We start from the raw sequence: 13,428 nt of genomic DNA, 5'->3' as shown, positions 1-13,428 counted from the left end.
AAAAGATAGCTTTCCCACAAACAATGCATGAGGACGAAATTATGCTTAGATGTTTGACTCGATCGAATAAAACAGGGGGAAAAAAAAAAGAGTTATCTACATAAATGATGCCACAAATAGCACATTGAATCTAAAAGTGCCCACTATTCCATTTATTTACAAAATTATCTTCTATCATACATACAAAGACAATAATATCCACAGATAATGAAAAAAAAGTATAAAAATAATGAAACATCAAAATAGGAAAATCTTAAAGAAAATCCTAATATAAAGTATCTGATTTTGTATGAGGTCAGACAAAATCTAACCAAATTTCATTTAATGAATCCTGCCTTATTTAGAAAAACGAACGCTTTCAAAAAAAATAAAATAAAATAAAAAAACAGTAAACACGCTCCATTTTTTCTTCATTATCGTTTTGAAACACCCAAAAACATAGGACACCTTTTTATTGCATTTCCTGTCCAAAAAACCTAAAAATTAAAGAAACGATCACTACACCAAAAGGGGCTTTTAATAACGTTTAATTATAACGTTTTTGAAAACCGTTATTAAAATTTATTTTGATTACATTTCATAACGTTTTAAAAAAGTTATTTTTAATATATATATATATTAGAAAATCATGAAATGTTTTGGCGGGTAATGAAATTTGAAATTTCTCTCTCTCATATTTATTTTTCTGCCTCTCCTTATTCTACATGTACTCTCTCTCTCCTTCTCGTTCTTCTCTTCCTCTGCCGAACTCTCTCTCTCTTTTCTTCCAAGAAAAATTTTTGAATTTCAAAATTTATTAACTCACTCGTTCTTGATCGGAATTGAGTGATTCTTGTTTCTATGAGTTCACAATGAAGAGGAGAACGAGATGACACCCATATTGCCTATGGAATCCATCACGCTCGGAAGCTCACCGGAGCGCCACCGTCGTCCGCGCCGTGAGCCGCCATCTCCGGCGGTGGAGGTCGACACTAATTGATTCAAAATGTTGAGGGCGACGTCGGGATGCTAAGCCCTCAAGAAATTTTGAGGAAGGAGCTTCTATTTTTGAGGTAGGGTTTTCCACTTTTTCCTCCTATTTGGTTTAAATTTGAGGTAGGAGCTCCCTTGGAAGATGCTCGATATCTTGCTCAACGATATGATAGAATGCGACAGGAAGCTGAAGCTCAGGTAATAATAGATTTTACGATGGTACTCTGTCCTATCAAAGATTTAGGGGTAAGACATATATTCTACTCTGCCATGAGTTTTGAACACCAAAAAAGGGGAGAAGAGAGTTATGGATGTTTAACAAAGTCTGTTACACAAACTTTAACATAATTTACAGCTTTCTTGATATCCGAAGCTTGATTGATGATTCATTCAAGTTGTTCGTTACATTATGATTTGCACCCAGACAGGCTATTGATGTATCTAGACGGCAAGCGAAGTTACGGGAATCCACAGGGAGAGCTGAATTTATCATAAAGCTAGAAGCTGCTGAAGGCAAACTTCTGGAGCTAAAGTCAAATGTGGCAACATTGGGAAAAGAAGACGCTGCAGCTATGGCTGCTGTGGAAGGTCAACAGCAGAGGTTGACTCTTCAGCATCTACTTGCCATGGTAATTCAATCATCCTTCTCCCCGTTTTTTCTTTTTTCTTTTTTTTTTTTTTTGGACACATAGACTACTACTGTTTTACTTCCTGTAAAAACGTGTTTCAAAGTGAGTTTTCATTTTGTTTTGCATTTCAGGTTGAAGCTGAACGCAACTATCACCAGAGAGTCCTCCAGATACTTGATCAGCTTGAGAGCGAGGTATAAAAGTTTATAGGAAAGTCATCAAGGTGATCACAGGCAATGTCCCGGATTCTTCTAGGCATTCAGTTGGTTGTATCTACTTTGTCCTTGGCGTGATTATGATTGAAATTTATTTCTTGTGAATAGATGTTGGCTCCGTTTGGTAATGCTTCTAGGAAGTCAAAAGCACTTTTTTGTTCAGCTAAAGCTGAAAATGGTGTTTGGTAAACACATAAAAATAAATTTTTAAAAAAGCCGGAAGCTGTTTTTTGGCTGAAATCAGAAGCAGCTCACAAGCTGCTTCTGATTTCAGATTATCCGGGAATCCAAACTCAGCCATTAATGAAATTTTGGTTATTCCCAAAATACCCCGATTCTCTTCCTCGTCCTCGAGCACACTCTCAGCCCCTCCCAGTGGCTGCTGTCTGGCGCCCGAGAAAGTGAAAGAAAGAAAAGTGGCTTTGGCTCTTCAGAAAGCTTTGCTCCACGGATTCGTTCGGTCAATGTACGACGAGGTACGGCATTTTCTCCTTCGTATCCTTCACCTTTATCCCTCCTTTGCTCCATCAACTATGGTTTCAAAATCCTCCGAAACAAACAAAAAAAAAAGAAAAAGAAAAAACGATCGAACAAGAATCTCTCTTGTGTTCCAATTCTTTGCGTTTTGGTGATCTGTATTTGTTGTTTCCATTAATCGATTTGCATTCTGATCGGTGTTTGGCAGTTCTCGCTTCAAATTGTTTGCATTGTGAAACAATCGCTTTCAATGCTGTTTCAATCTATTAAAGTACCGTGTTGTATTTATTTCTCTGTTTTTGATTTTGATTCAATTGGGATTCCTTGATTGATTATTGAATGAATGTGTGACTGATTTTCAGCATATCAATTTGTTGTCTTAGATCTGATTCTTGTGAATGAATGGCCATTATTTACATGTTTGAGATATTTGTGTTGTGTGTTTCTTGTTTGTTTGCGTTTCTTCGATGTTGCTCTTGACAATATAGAGTAGTGGTGTCTTAATTCTTAATACATATCTTTGAAAACAAAAACTCTTTTCTGACTTTTGCAACTCTAGCTTTGAATAAACATGTCGATCTCTCTATCAAGTGAATTAAGCAATAATATATGAACCACATAATGGTTAAAAATGAAAAGTTAAGAATACAAAGTTTTTACTTCTTTGACTTGGAATGACAGGCTTCTCAACTGAGATTTCCCAAAAAAAAATTTTCTTTTGATTTATATAAAAACTAGGGAATTTTCAAAAAAAAAAAAAAATTTAACATTTAGACGAATCAAAGAATTGAATACAAAGGCTGACCAAATCTGATTATATGAATCAGACTAGGATCTCTCGTAGGCCTATCTAGCTAGAGCAGTAACTAAACTAGCTATTCACAATTCTCTTATGATGATCAAATGGCAAAATAATCAACCTTAAAAGAAAAATAAAAAAAATATAAAAAAATAACTCAAGCTATTTGTCCATTTGTTTTGATCAGTCTTCTGTACTTGGCATCAACCATCCAGAAAAGCAGCCAACTTTTCATTACTCTTATTCTATCAACCAGTCTCCATCCTATCAGCCTACCCTAGTTTTTTCTTACACATACAACAACAACAAATCTTAATTCTAATTAATTAAGGTCGGTTATATAGATTTCACTTTTTTGTTCCTACTTAAGTTAATTCCTATTATATAATAAGAGCTACCAAATCTAACAAACAATTAATTAACCATATTTCTTAAAATCAAAACGATAAAGACAACTTTAAAAACCATACAATGTTAATATTAAAAATGTATCTTCACATTTAAAAACCATTTCGATACCCTTAGGTTAATTATTGCAACATACAAATTGTATGAAGAACTGAAAAGTGAAATATGATATCTGACCATTAAGGCAATAAACTTGGGGTTTGAGTTATATAGAGATATAAACACAGATCGTCATTGAAATTAGAGATATAAACATAGAGTTATATAGAGTTATATAGAGTTATATAGAGTTATATAGAGTTATATAGAGTTATATAGAGTTATATAGAGTTATATAGAGTTATATAGAGTTATATAGAGTTATATAGAGTTATATAGAGTTATATAGGCAATAAACTGTGATTCGTTTGATTCATGCATGCCAAGCCGGTTCATTGTCAATTAGTCATTGGAAACCAATTGAGGAAATCCAAGCTCTAGAACCTTCACCATTGATTTTATTAACACCCTTCCTCGAGGGACGATATCTAGATTTATCTATCTTATTTATTTGCAGCTTAAACTGTTTGATCATTTGCCATTTTTACCGTTCTATTCGTTTTTACCATTCAATTGCAATACTAGCAAGAATGGAGGTTGACACTCTTGTGGTTAAATATTGGTTAGCTATTTGTTCATTATCATTTGCTTAAAAAAGCCTTAAGCTGCTTTAGTTATTTTTATTATCTATAAATATGCGTTGGGTTTATAATGGTGGTAGCACTTTCAGTCATCATTTGTTCAAATGGAGGGTAGTGCAGCACAAGGTAAAGCGATATGGGATACCGAGGCAATACAGCTTTTTTGTGATTTTTGTATCAAAGAGGTTGAAGGTGGACACCGACCTGGGACACATCTTGACAAAGTTGGATGGGAAAATGTAATTCAAAAATTTAACGAAGCAACCAAACGAGTGTATAAAAGAACACAATTGAAGAATAAGTGGGATGCTTTGAAGAATGATTGGAAACTTTGGAAGGAACTTGTTGGGAAGGAAACCGGTTTAGGTTGGAACAATAAAAAGAACACTATTGATGCATCTGAGGAATGGTGGCATAATAAATTGCAGGTATACGAATAATATACGAATGAAGTTGCACATTATTGATAGTGTGTACATTTAGTGTGTGGCAAGTTTAATTTATTAAAGTATTTTTACAGATTCATCCTAACGCAGCGAAGTTTCGCACGCGGGGAATTGAACCAGAGTTTGAGGATAAGTTGAATAGGATGTTTACTAATACTGTGGCCACAGGGGTGTATGCTTGGACACCCGCATCTGGACAGATGCCATGTGAGGATGATAAAATAGCAAATGAAATGATATCCCCACTTGAACAACTTGAGAGTAGTGGATCGTCAGATGCACCTATTGGAAGAGAGAGGCCACAGGACCCTAAGAAGAAGCGTCCAATCGAGCTAGAAGAAGGACAAAAGAAATTCAAAAGAGGGAAAGGCAAGGATAAAGTTGGCGGTGCGGCCAAATTGTCTCAACAAATTGAGCGCCTTGTCACCGTAGTGGAGACTATTAGTACCGGATCATCCATTGCACAAAGTAAAGGACCAGATTATAGCATGACACGACTTGTTGAAGTCCTTGAATCTCTACCTGGATTAGAGAGTGGGAGCGACTTGTATTTTTTTGCTGTCCACTTGTGCGCAGACACGATTAAAAGAGAGTCATTTTTTGCTTTGAAACGACCTGAGTTGCAGCTCAACTGGCTTAAGTTTGAGTACGGCCTAAGATCATCCTCTTAAATTCCCTTGAGTGTCCCTTGAGTCTTCCTTTACTATGAGTAATATTTTAGTGTGGCTTTCATTAATTATGTACTATAATGTTGTTTTTCCATGCTTTCGAATACATTGTATTGAATATTGTACTCTATTTTTATCCATTAGACATTGATATTTTCTATTATTTCATTTGAACATTGTTTACATGCAGGTTTATTCATTATTAGCTGGGATGTCTGATAATATTACCCAGCTAAGTTTACAACTTGTTTGTGTTACTGCACACATCATTGAACAATATTATAATAAGTATATTCACAAAAATCCTTGTATGAACTCTGCTCAAACTGGAAACATGTGGGTAATGGAATTATTAGGCGGACATGAAATTAGAAGTTATAGAATGTTTAGAATGGATAAGGATGTATTTATGTCCCTATGTAATGATTTGCAATGTAACTACGGATTACAGGGATCAAGAAATATATCCGCGTTTGAAATAGTCGGAATGTTTTTGTTCATTTTAGGTCAGGGTGCGGGAAATCGTTCAACACAAGAACGATTTCAACACTCTGGTGAAACAATTAGTAGATATTTTGAGTATGTTCTAGACATTGTCTGTCGTATGAGCATGGATGTTATAAAGCCTGATGATCCAGAGTTTAATGGAGTGCCTCAAGAGATATTAGTGGATTGTAGATATATGCCTCATTTTAAGGTATTCTCGTAGTTCATAATATGTTTCCTTCCTTATTTAAAGTATTCATTTTAAACATAGAACTTTCTTCTTTTTAGAACTGTATAGGTGCAATAGATGGCGTACACGTTCCAGCTATAATACGACCAGAAGATCAAGTCCCATTTATTGGTAGAAAGCGTGTGCCAACCCAAAATGTGATGGCTGCCTGTGATTTCAATATGAAATTTACATATGCATATGCAGGTTGGGAAGGTAGTGCTCATGATACAAGAATATTCTTAGCAGCACTACGCCGTACAAGTTTGAAGTTCCCAAAACCACCAGAAGGTTAAAACCTCTTCTATATTCATGAGAACTCTGTTTTATTATTTACTAAGTCTTTGTGTTTGTATCTCAATAGGTAAATACTATTTAGTTGACGCGGGTTATCCACAATTAAAAGGATTTCTTGGACCTTATAGAGGAGAACGATACCATTTAGAACAATTTCGAATGGGTCGTCGACCAACTGGCTATAAAGAGGTATTTAACCAAGCACATTCTTCTCTTCGAAGTGTCATTGAACGCACATTTGGTGTCTGGAAGAAAAAGTGGAAAATTTTGAAAGACATGCCAAATTATGCGTTTGCAAAGCAAGTGAAAATAGTTATTGCTACAATGGCGCTCCATAACTACATTAGGAAGCATCGTAAGCGTGATCTACATTTTCAAAGGGTCGAGGATAATCTAGATGATTTCGTTTATAAAGAGAATCAACCAGATGACAATAATGTAGAAGAGAATGAAGCTTTACTATCACTGGAAATGAAGTACGAGATCAAATTGCAGTAAGCTTAATGAATACGACTTAATTCTTTTCATTTGAGTTAAGTTTGTAGGTATATACGTGTGTATTTGTAGGACTTAAGTTTGTATTTGTAGGTACATATGTGGTGTGTGTGTGGATATATTTATTCACGTGTGTGTGTATTTTGTATTTTGTTCTTTCCATGCATGTCATGTTTTGTAATTTTGAATGAATTGTCTACTTCAAAGATATGTTATGTATTCAAAGATATATTTTGTCTACTTCAATGAATTGTCTACTTCACGTGTGTGGGTGTGTTTTGTAATTTTTGAATGAATTGGTGGTGGCATTCTCTTTCCTACTGAATGAAGTAGCTCCTAGACCTCATAATAGTGGTCACCACACAATAGAGTCCTGCTACACCTCACAGTTTGAACAACATTTGAGGGCTGTTGTGGGTCTTCCACTTGGTGATCCATCAATGAAAACTCCTGCTGCAATCATGTATAATTTACTTGGTGAAGATGAGGGAGATCGAGGTTTCCTTTTAGCTCATCAACTTATTGGACGGGCATTGGGTATTCCTGGGGCTACTGTTCATTGGTATGATAAGCCAGGTAAGTTACTGCTCATCTTATATTTTTTGATGTCTAGCCGCATCTTTCTAATTCATACTCAATGCTTTCCTTTGTCATCATAATTATATGGCAGAAATGCGAAAGCAACGAAAGATGGGTCATATCACAATTGTCGGTCCTTCTATGAGTGATGTGGAGAAACCATTGGATTCAATGCTGAGCACAGAAAGATTTGATAGTCAGTCTGCAGGTTAGTTTTGTTGGGGGCTGTGTAATTTACCATGATGTCTTGAAAGTGAAGCTGCTTGGAGGTGCTCACACTTTTCCTTTGTTATGCCCGGTGCAAATTTCTTGAAAAGTGTGACCTTGAAATTATATTGAGCTTAACAACTTTTTAGCAATTTGTATTGGGCTTAGATGTGACCTTGAAATTGTAATTACGAAACTGTCATTTGCATTCATTTTGTTTCTTATTTGCTAAATGTAGTGACACCACGTGTTGGGATCATAATGGGCTCGGATTCAGATCTCCCTGTGATGAAGGAAGCTGCCTTTACTTTGAGTATGTTTGACGTGCCTCATGAGGTTAGCTCCCTTTTTTTTTCCAACTTACAGTTTAACTTGGGGATCATCTGCTGTCATACCTTATGCGTTTTAAACTCTACATAAGATTCCTTTTATTATAAATTTCAGGTGCGAATAGTTTCAGCACACCGGACTCCTGAGTTGATGTTTTATTATGCCTCATCTGCTCGGGATCGAGGTATTCAGGTCATCATTGCTGGTGCCGGTGGTGCAGCCCATCTACCAGGCTAGTTACATAAACACTCTGCTCCATATGCATTTTGACCTTTTTTTTTTGTTTTTTTGTTTTTGTTTTTGTTTTTTTCATTTTAACATTATTCCAGTTCTGGATGTGAATTTTAGGTATGGTAGCTGCGCTTACTCCTTTGCCAGTAATTGGTGTTCCTGTACGTGCTTCTACATTGGACGGAATCGATTCACTCCTATCAATTGTGCAGGTAACATTGCACAAATCCAGTTGCCTGCATCTTATTGCCTAGAAGCTGCACATTCCCATTTACTAGAATGTTTTTATTATCCCTCTTCTCTATCTTTTCTTGTCCGTGAAATGGATATTTGTGTGCCATATTTTGCCAAATCATGACTGCATGACAGTAGCGTCTGATTTTGTAGTCTCTGTATCAATGTCACGCTTTTCAATGTCTCTGGTGTTTCCAGCAAAATAGCTTAAATGTCTTGCATTAATTCTGCAGATGCCAAGGGGCGTCCCAGGTGCAACAGTTGCTGTAAACAATGCCACAAACGCAGGTTTGCTGGCTGTAAGGATGTTGGGTGTCGGTGACAGCCATCTAGTAGCAAGGTTAGATTCTCCATTTGGTTAAACAAAACATATTTTTTTTTAGAGCAATGAAAAGTCATTATATTGATTGCTTATGTTATTGATGCGGCGATAAACTTTGTGCAGAATGAGTCAATACCAAGAAGACACGAGGAGCGATGTCTTGTTAAAGGCAGATAAGCTAGAAAAAGATGGCTGGGAATCTTATTTAAATCCTTGAGAACCATATAATTTCTTTTGGTGATATGTATTCATTTTTGTCATTCAACAAATTATATTATGGCCAACCTGATCAAAGGTTTTAGAGAAAACCCCATTGCCAGACAAGTTCAGCAAGTGAATAAAGACTCGGACATTAAACAAAAAATATTAGAACGAGAAGTAGAAAAAGGAGAAAGGATATGTGCAAATAGGTGAGCAAAGGGAATCATCAAGATTGTTAGCGTTAAAAATATTTGCAGTTTGACAGTTTGAGTGATGATGCAGGGATGTAACTATTTTTCTTTCCCATGTATTTCTTTATTCAACTGTCATCTTGTGATTCATAAAGGAACTAGGGCAAACTTGTTTGGAGAGATTTTGCAATTTTTTTTTTTTAATTGATAAGAAGCTTGTATTTTCTTTTCTTGCTTCCTAGTCTTGAGAAGCAAAACGTCAATTTTCCGTCAAAAAGATGAAAAGAACTTATATTGTTTCCCATTATCAGTTGCTATTTACCACAAAGTCAGGCCAACCTTATCCTCTAATTGATGCGGGGGACCGACCTCTATGAATGATTTTATCCAAGCTTTGGCTTAGATAATATTTTCTTTACAAGTTACTTTCTTTTTAAAATTGATAATTATGATATTTGGTTGCGTTAATAAAATTGACAATTTATCATTATGTTATTTTTAGTTGTAATTTTATTGTGAATAAAGAAATAAAAAAAAAGAATTAATTATCATAAATTTATTGTTAAAAAATTTAAAATCATAACATTATGTTTTTTTTTAAAGTTAAACAACTATTTTTAAATATCAAAAACAATTATATATATAAAAATTACATATCATGTCTATTTTGGTCATTTTACATACCTACAGCAATTTCACCTTAAAATTTACCAAACGCTATTTACTGATTTTAGAACCAGCACAGCTACTATAATTACAATTTACCAAACACTTAGCCGCTTCTTAAAACAGCTGTTTTTTTTTTCAGCACAGTTAAAAGCACTTTTTTTAAAATCTACAGCATTACCAAACTAAGCCGTTATCTGAGCGCCGGCGAATTGAAGCACCATCTACTCCAGCAACAGAGAACAGCATGCCTCCACCACCATCATATGAAGAGGTCAGCGGTGTCTTTGCTTCCGAAATCTATGATGGATCAACAGACAATGTGGATTATTTCTTGGGAGAGGTAACTTATTTACTTATATTTTCCATTTGCCATCCACGGATCTTTTCCAGTTTTAGAACTATTGAGTTGCTTACTATTTGTTTCATGTCTGAAGGTTGTGAATTCATTCAAAGCTGTAACTGATGTGGAGTTAAGTTTGTCTATTGGTGATTATGCTGTTGTCCGGAAGTGGCTATCTTTTTCTATGTTTGCATATTTCATTTTAGTCAAAATCTTAGAACTTTTCAATGTGTTCCCATTGCTAAATTTCCAATATTTTCCCCATTACATTTTGTACAAGCTATTTTCTTTCTATTTTATCGCCTTTGATTATACATTTTAATACTAAAATCCAAATCCATTTATTGTTTCATCGTCTCTAATGGCAAAGATATTTCTGGGCTTGTGCAGGTCTCAAGCAGTGGTTGGGCTGAAGGTGAATGTAAGGGAAAAGCCGATTGGTTCCCATTTAACTATGTGGAAAGGCGAGAACGTGTGCTTGCGACCAAGGTGGCTGAAGTCTTCTGAGGTTACCCAGTAGTAGAGCTTTTCTTACCTTTGTTTTTATTGGAAATTTTCGTCTCTTCTATTGGTAATCTAGTGGTAATTTTGGAGTTGAATTTACCTTGTCTTGTTAATTGGTTTTATTTGAATGAGCCACAAATACATGTGGAGTACTTATTCACGAGTTCATAAATAGCAGGGTTTAGTATCTTGTCCTGATAGTAGGAAAGGATGGTCGACTACACACGTGTTAATATTAACATGGTTTTGTAATGTGTATAACTGTTTCGAAGTTCTGTTGGTAATATGATTGAAAATGTAGGCAATGAAGACTCATGCTTTCTCCAACTATCTACATACCAATACATGTAAGATACTCTTTGTCTTACAAGCTTGACATTAAATTTTTGTCTAGTGCATCATTGAAGTCATGTTTCCTCTAACTCACTACAAAACATATGTGAATGCGGCTACGTAATTATGAATGGTGTAATTAGTCTTTGCTTTATTTATATGTTAAATGGTGGAAGTTTTAGTTGAGTTTGATTATTGTTTTGATAGTGGATCACTTTCTTACAGGTTAAACAGTGGAGATGACTTTTTTGTTAAAGCATTTTGTCAAGATGGAAGGATTTACTTCACTATTGCACTTAGACGTTTTGGAGATGACTTCTCTGTTTTCTTTACTTGTTTTGAATGTTAAGGTTTTGAACATTGTATGTATTATGTTGTACATTGTATGAATTATGTTGTAGATGTAATTGTATTGCCAGCTTGGTAGATATTGATAACAATTGATATGTTGAATGTTTTTATGTTTTAATTTGAATGTTCCTATTTAGATATATCACATATCTCGGGAGTACTATTTATTTGCATGAATTGAAAAGGATATCAATAATAATTTTAAAAAGTTACAAGAGTGAATATAACAAGGAAAAAAGTTATTAATTTGTATCCTAGCTATGCTAAAGAGTTGTAATAGGATGAAAATAGCTTGTCTTAAACGTTATAATATTTCAATTCTATAGCGTTTTTTATAACTCTTAAAACGTTATGTTTTCTTAGGACGTATAATAGTGTCTGCTGTCTTAGCGCTCTAAAAAGCGCTATTGTTAGTGATTAATAGCGTTTTTGGACTGTTATTGATGTTGGTATTTGTTGTATTGATTATTAACACAATTGAATAAATTAATCATATATATTAATGATGTATATTAAATTCGTAATTTATGATTGTCTCGTTAAAAACCTTATTAATAAAATCTCAATTGAGATAAAAACTTGGCAAGAAAAAAAGAGTACAATCATTTTATGACGAATTACAAATTTTATAAACTTATAAAGTTATACAATTACAAATACAATGTCAAAAGTAAATACATATTTACAAATTATAAATTTACAATTTAATTTGAAGCTGAATGATCATCTTCAAAATTAAATGTTAATTGATTAAATTTATCGATCCATTCTTAGCTTGCCGGCAAAATTGTATCTTGTAGATGTTGATCGGCTCGATCCCAATCCTTAATGCAAACTAAGGCTTCAATAATATCCCTTTGTAATGCATTCCGGCGTTCCTCAAGTATTATTCCTGTCATACTGAAGGCTTGTTCGGATGAAATAGTGGAGACTGGGATCGAAAAAATATCTATTGCCAATCGAGTTAGGATTGGCCAAGTTAATGCCTATGCCCTCCACCATTGAACTAAGTCAAACGATTATACCGTACCGTCAACTACTAAGCCTTCACTGAGGTACGCCATAAGTTCGTTGAAGCTGCCGCCGCCTCTGCCACTGCCACTTGTTGACAAAGATTCACTCCCAGCTTCTGTTTAAGTTGTCTTCTTCTTCTTCTTCAACCTGAAAACATTCAAGAATGAATGCGGGTTTTCGTCTTGTTGTTGCGGTTCCTATACTTTAGGAGGTACTCTAAACCTAATCTCATATTTACTATAGATCGAATATATTTTTTCCTTTATTATTGGATATTGGTCCGAACATTTGATGCCTAAAAATTCACCTAAGCTTTTTAAACCACTTTCTAAACCTTCTAATTTTAGTCTAGGATCAAAAATAGTACCTAAACCATATAACAATGGCAACTCACGGAAATTTTTGAGTTAAAAACTTGATTTTTTTAAAAAAAAATTCGGGGTGCAACGGCTACTTTAGGAATTAGCGGGTCGGGTTCGGGCAGCAACGGTAAAAAAACTAGCCGTTGGACGGGTTTTCGGGCATGTTGGGCATTCGGGTAAAATTTGGGTTTTCAAGGTTATTTTCGGGTCAGCCACCAACGGTCATAATTTTGACCGTTTTTTGGGCATTCGGGCAATTCGGGCTTGGCCGGAAAAATTGAAAAAAAACTCCGGCGGACGGCACCTACATGGCGGCGGGCTCCGGCGTGGTGACCAAATTCAGGCTGCCCGAGCCCGAATTTACAACTTTGGATCGGCCGACATATGGGCCTGCCCGCCAAGCCCGAAAAATTCGGGCAGTGGGCCAGCCCACCGGCCCAAAGTTCCACCACTATTGCCAACTAATAGTCCTAACAATTTATATTAGAAAAAAGGCAATTTTTAAAAATACCCTTTAAAATGGAGCATTTTTTTATTTTTACTCTTTTTCGCAAGCCCATATATTTCGTTAAAATGGAGTGTGGATAATCACTGAAATGGAGTTGTTCAAGGTGAAACAGTTTCTGGTCTTCTACCTTAGATCTAAGACTCATTCACCACGGGATTTCGTTGAAACTCCAGGAACTAGATCGTGGAAGAGAGGCAAGGAAGATGGTTCGGAGCATGTGGTAGTCGCCGCTCGTTGGCGGTAGTGCGTGA

General features: G+C 35.3%; 2 protein-coding genes across 2 annotated transcripts in view; both read left to right on the top strand.

Moving 5' to 3' along the window:
• The window catches only part of LOC112092019 (SH3 domain-containing protein 2-like), a 20,192-nt gene extending 9,580 nt beyond the window's left edge, over positions 1-10,612 (top strand). Inside the window, exons 5-10 of the mRNA XM_024167088.1 lie at positions 1,100-1,170; positions 1,401-1,601; positions 1,733-1,795; positions 9,953-10,105; positions 10,200-10,272; positions 10,494-10,612. Of these exons, the coding sequence (XP_024022856.1) occupies positions 1,100-1,170; positions 1,401-1,601; positions 1,733-1,795; positions 9,953-10,105; positions 10,200-10,272; positions 10,494-10,612 (680 nt within the window). The remainder of the gene's footprint in view (positions 1-1,099; positions 1,171-1,400; positions 1,602-1,732; positions 1,796-9,952; positions 10,106-10,199; positions 10,273-10,493) is intronic.
• On the top strand, positions 7,568-8,991 carry LOC112092024 (phosphoribosylaminoimidazole carboxylase, chloroplastic-like). Its single transcript, XM_024167098.1, has 6 exons — positions 7,568-7,588; positions 7,826-7,923; positions 8,032-8,149; positions 8,266-8,360; positions 8,616-8,722; positions 8,828-8,991. The coding sequence occupies exons 2-6, from the start codon at positions 7,849-7,851 to the stop codon at positions 8,919-8,921; spliced, it is 489 nt and encodes a 162-aa protein (XP_024022866.1). The 5' UTR covers positions 7,568-7,588; positions 7,826-7,848; the 3' UTR covers positions 8,922-8,991.
• Positions 10,613-13,428: the final 2,816 nt, after the last annotated feature.

Source organism: Morus notabilis, unplaced genomic scaffold (assembly GCF_000414095.1).
Source record: "Morus notabilis unplaced genomic scaffold, ASM41409v2 Scaffold372, whole genome shotgun sequence".
Lineage (NCBI taxonomy): Eukaryota > Viridiplantae > Streptophyta > Magnoliopsida > Rosales > Moraceae > Morus > Morus notabilis.
This window is presented reverse-complemented; position numbering and strand designations above follow the sequence as displayed.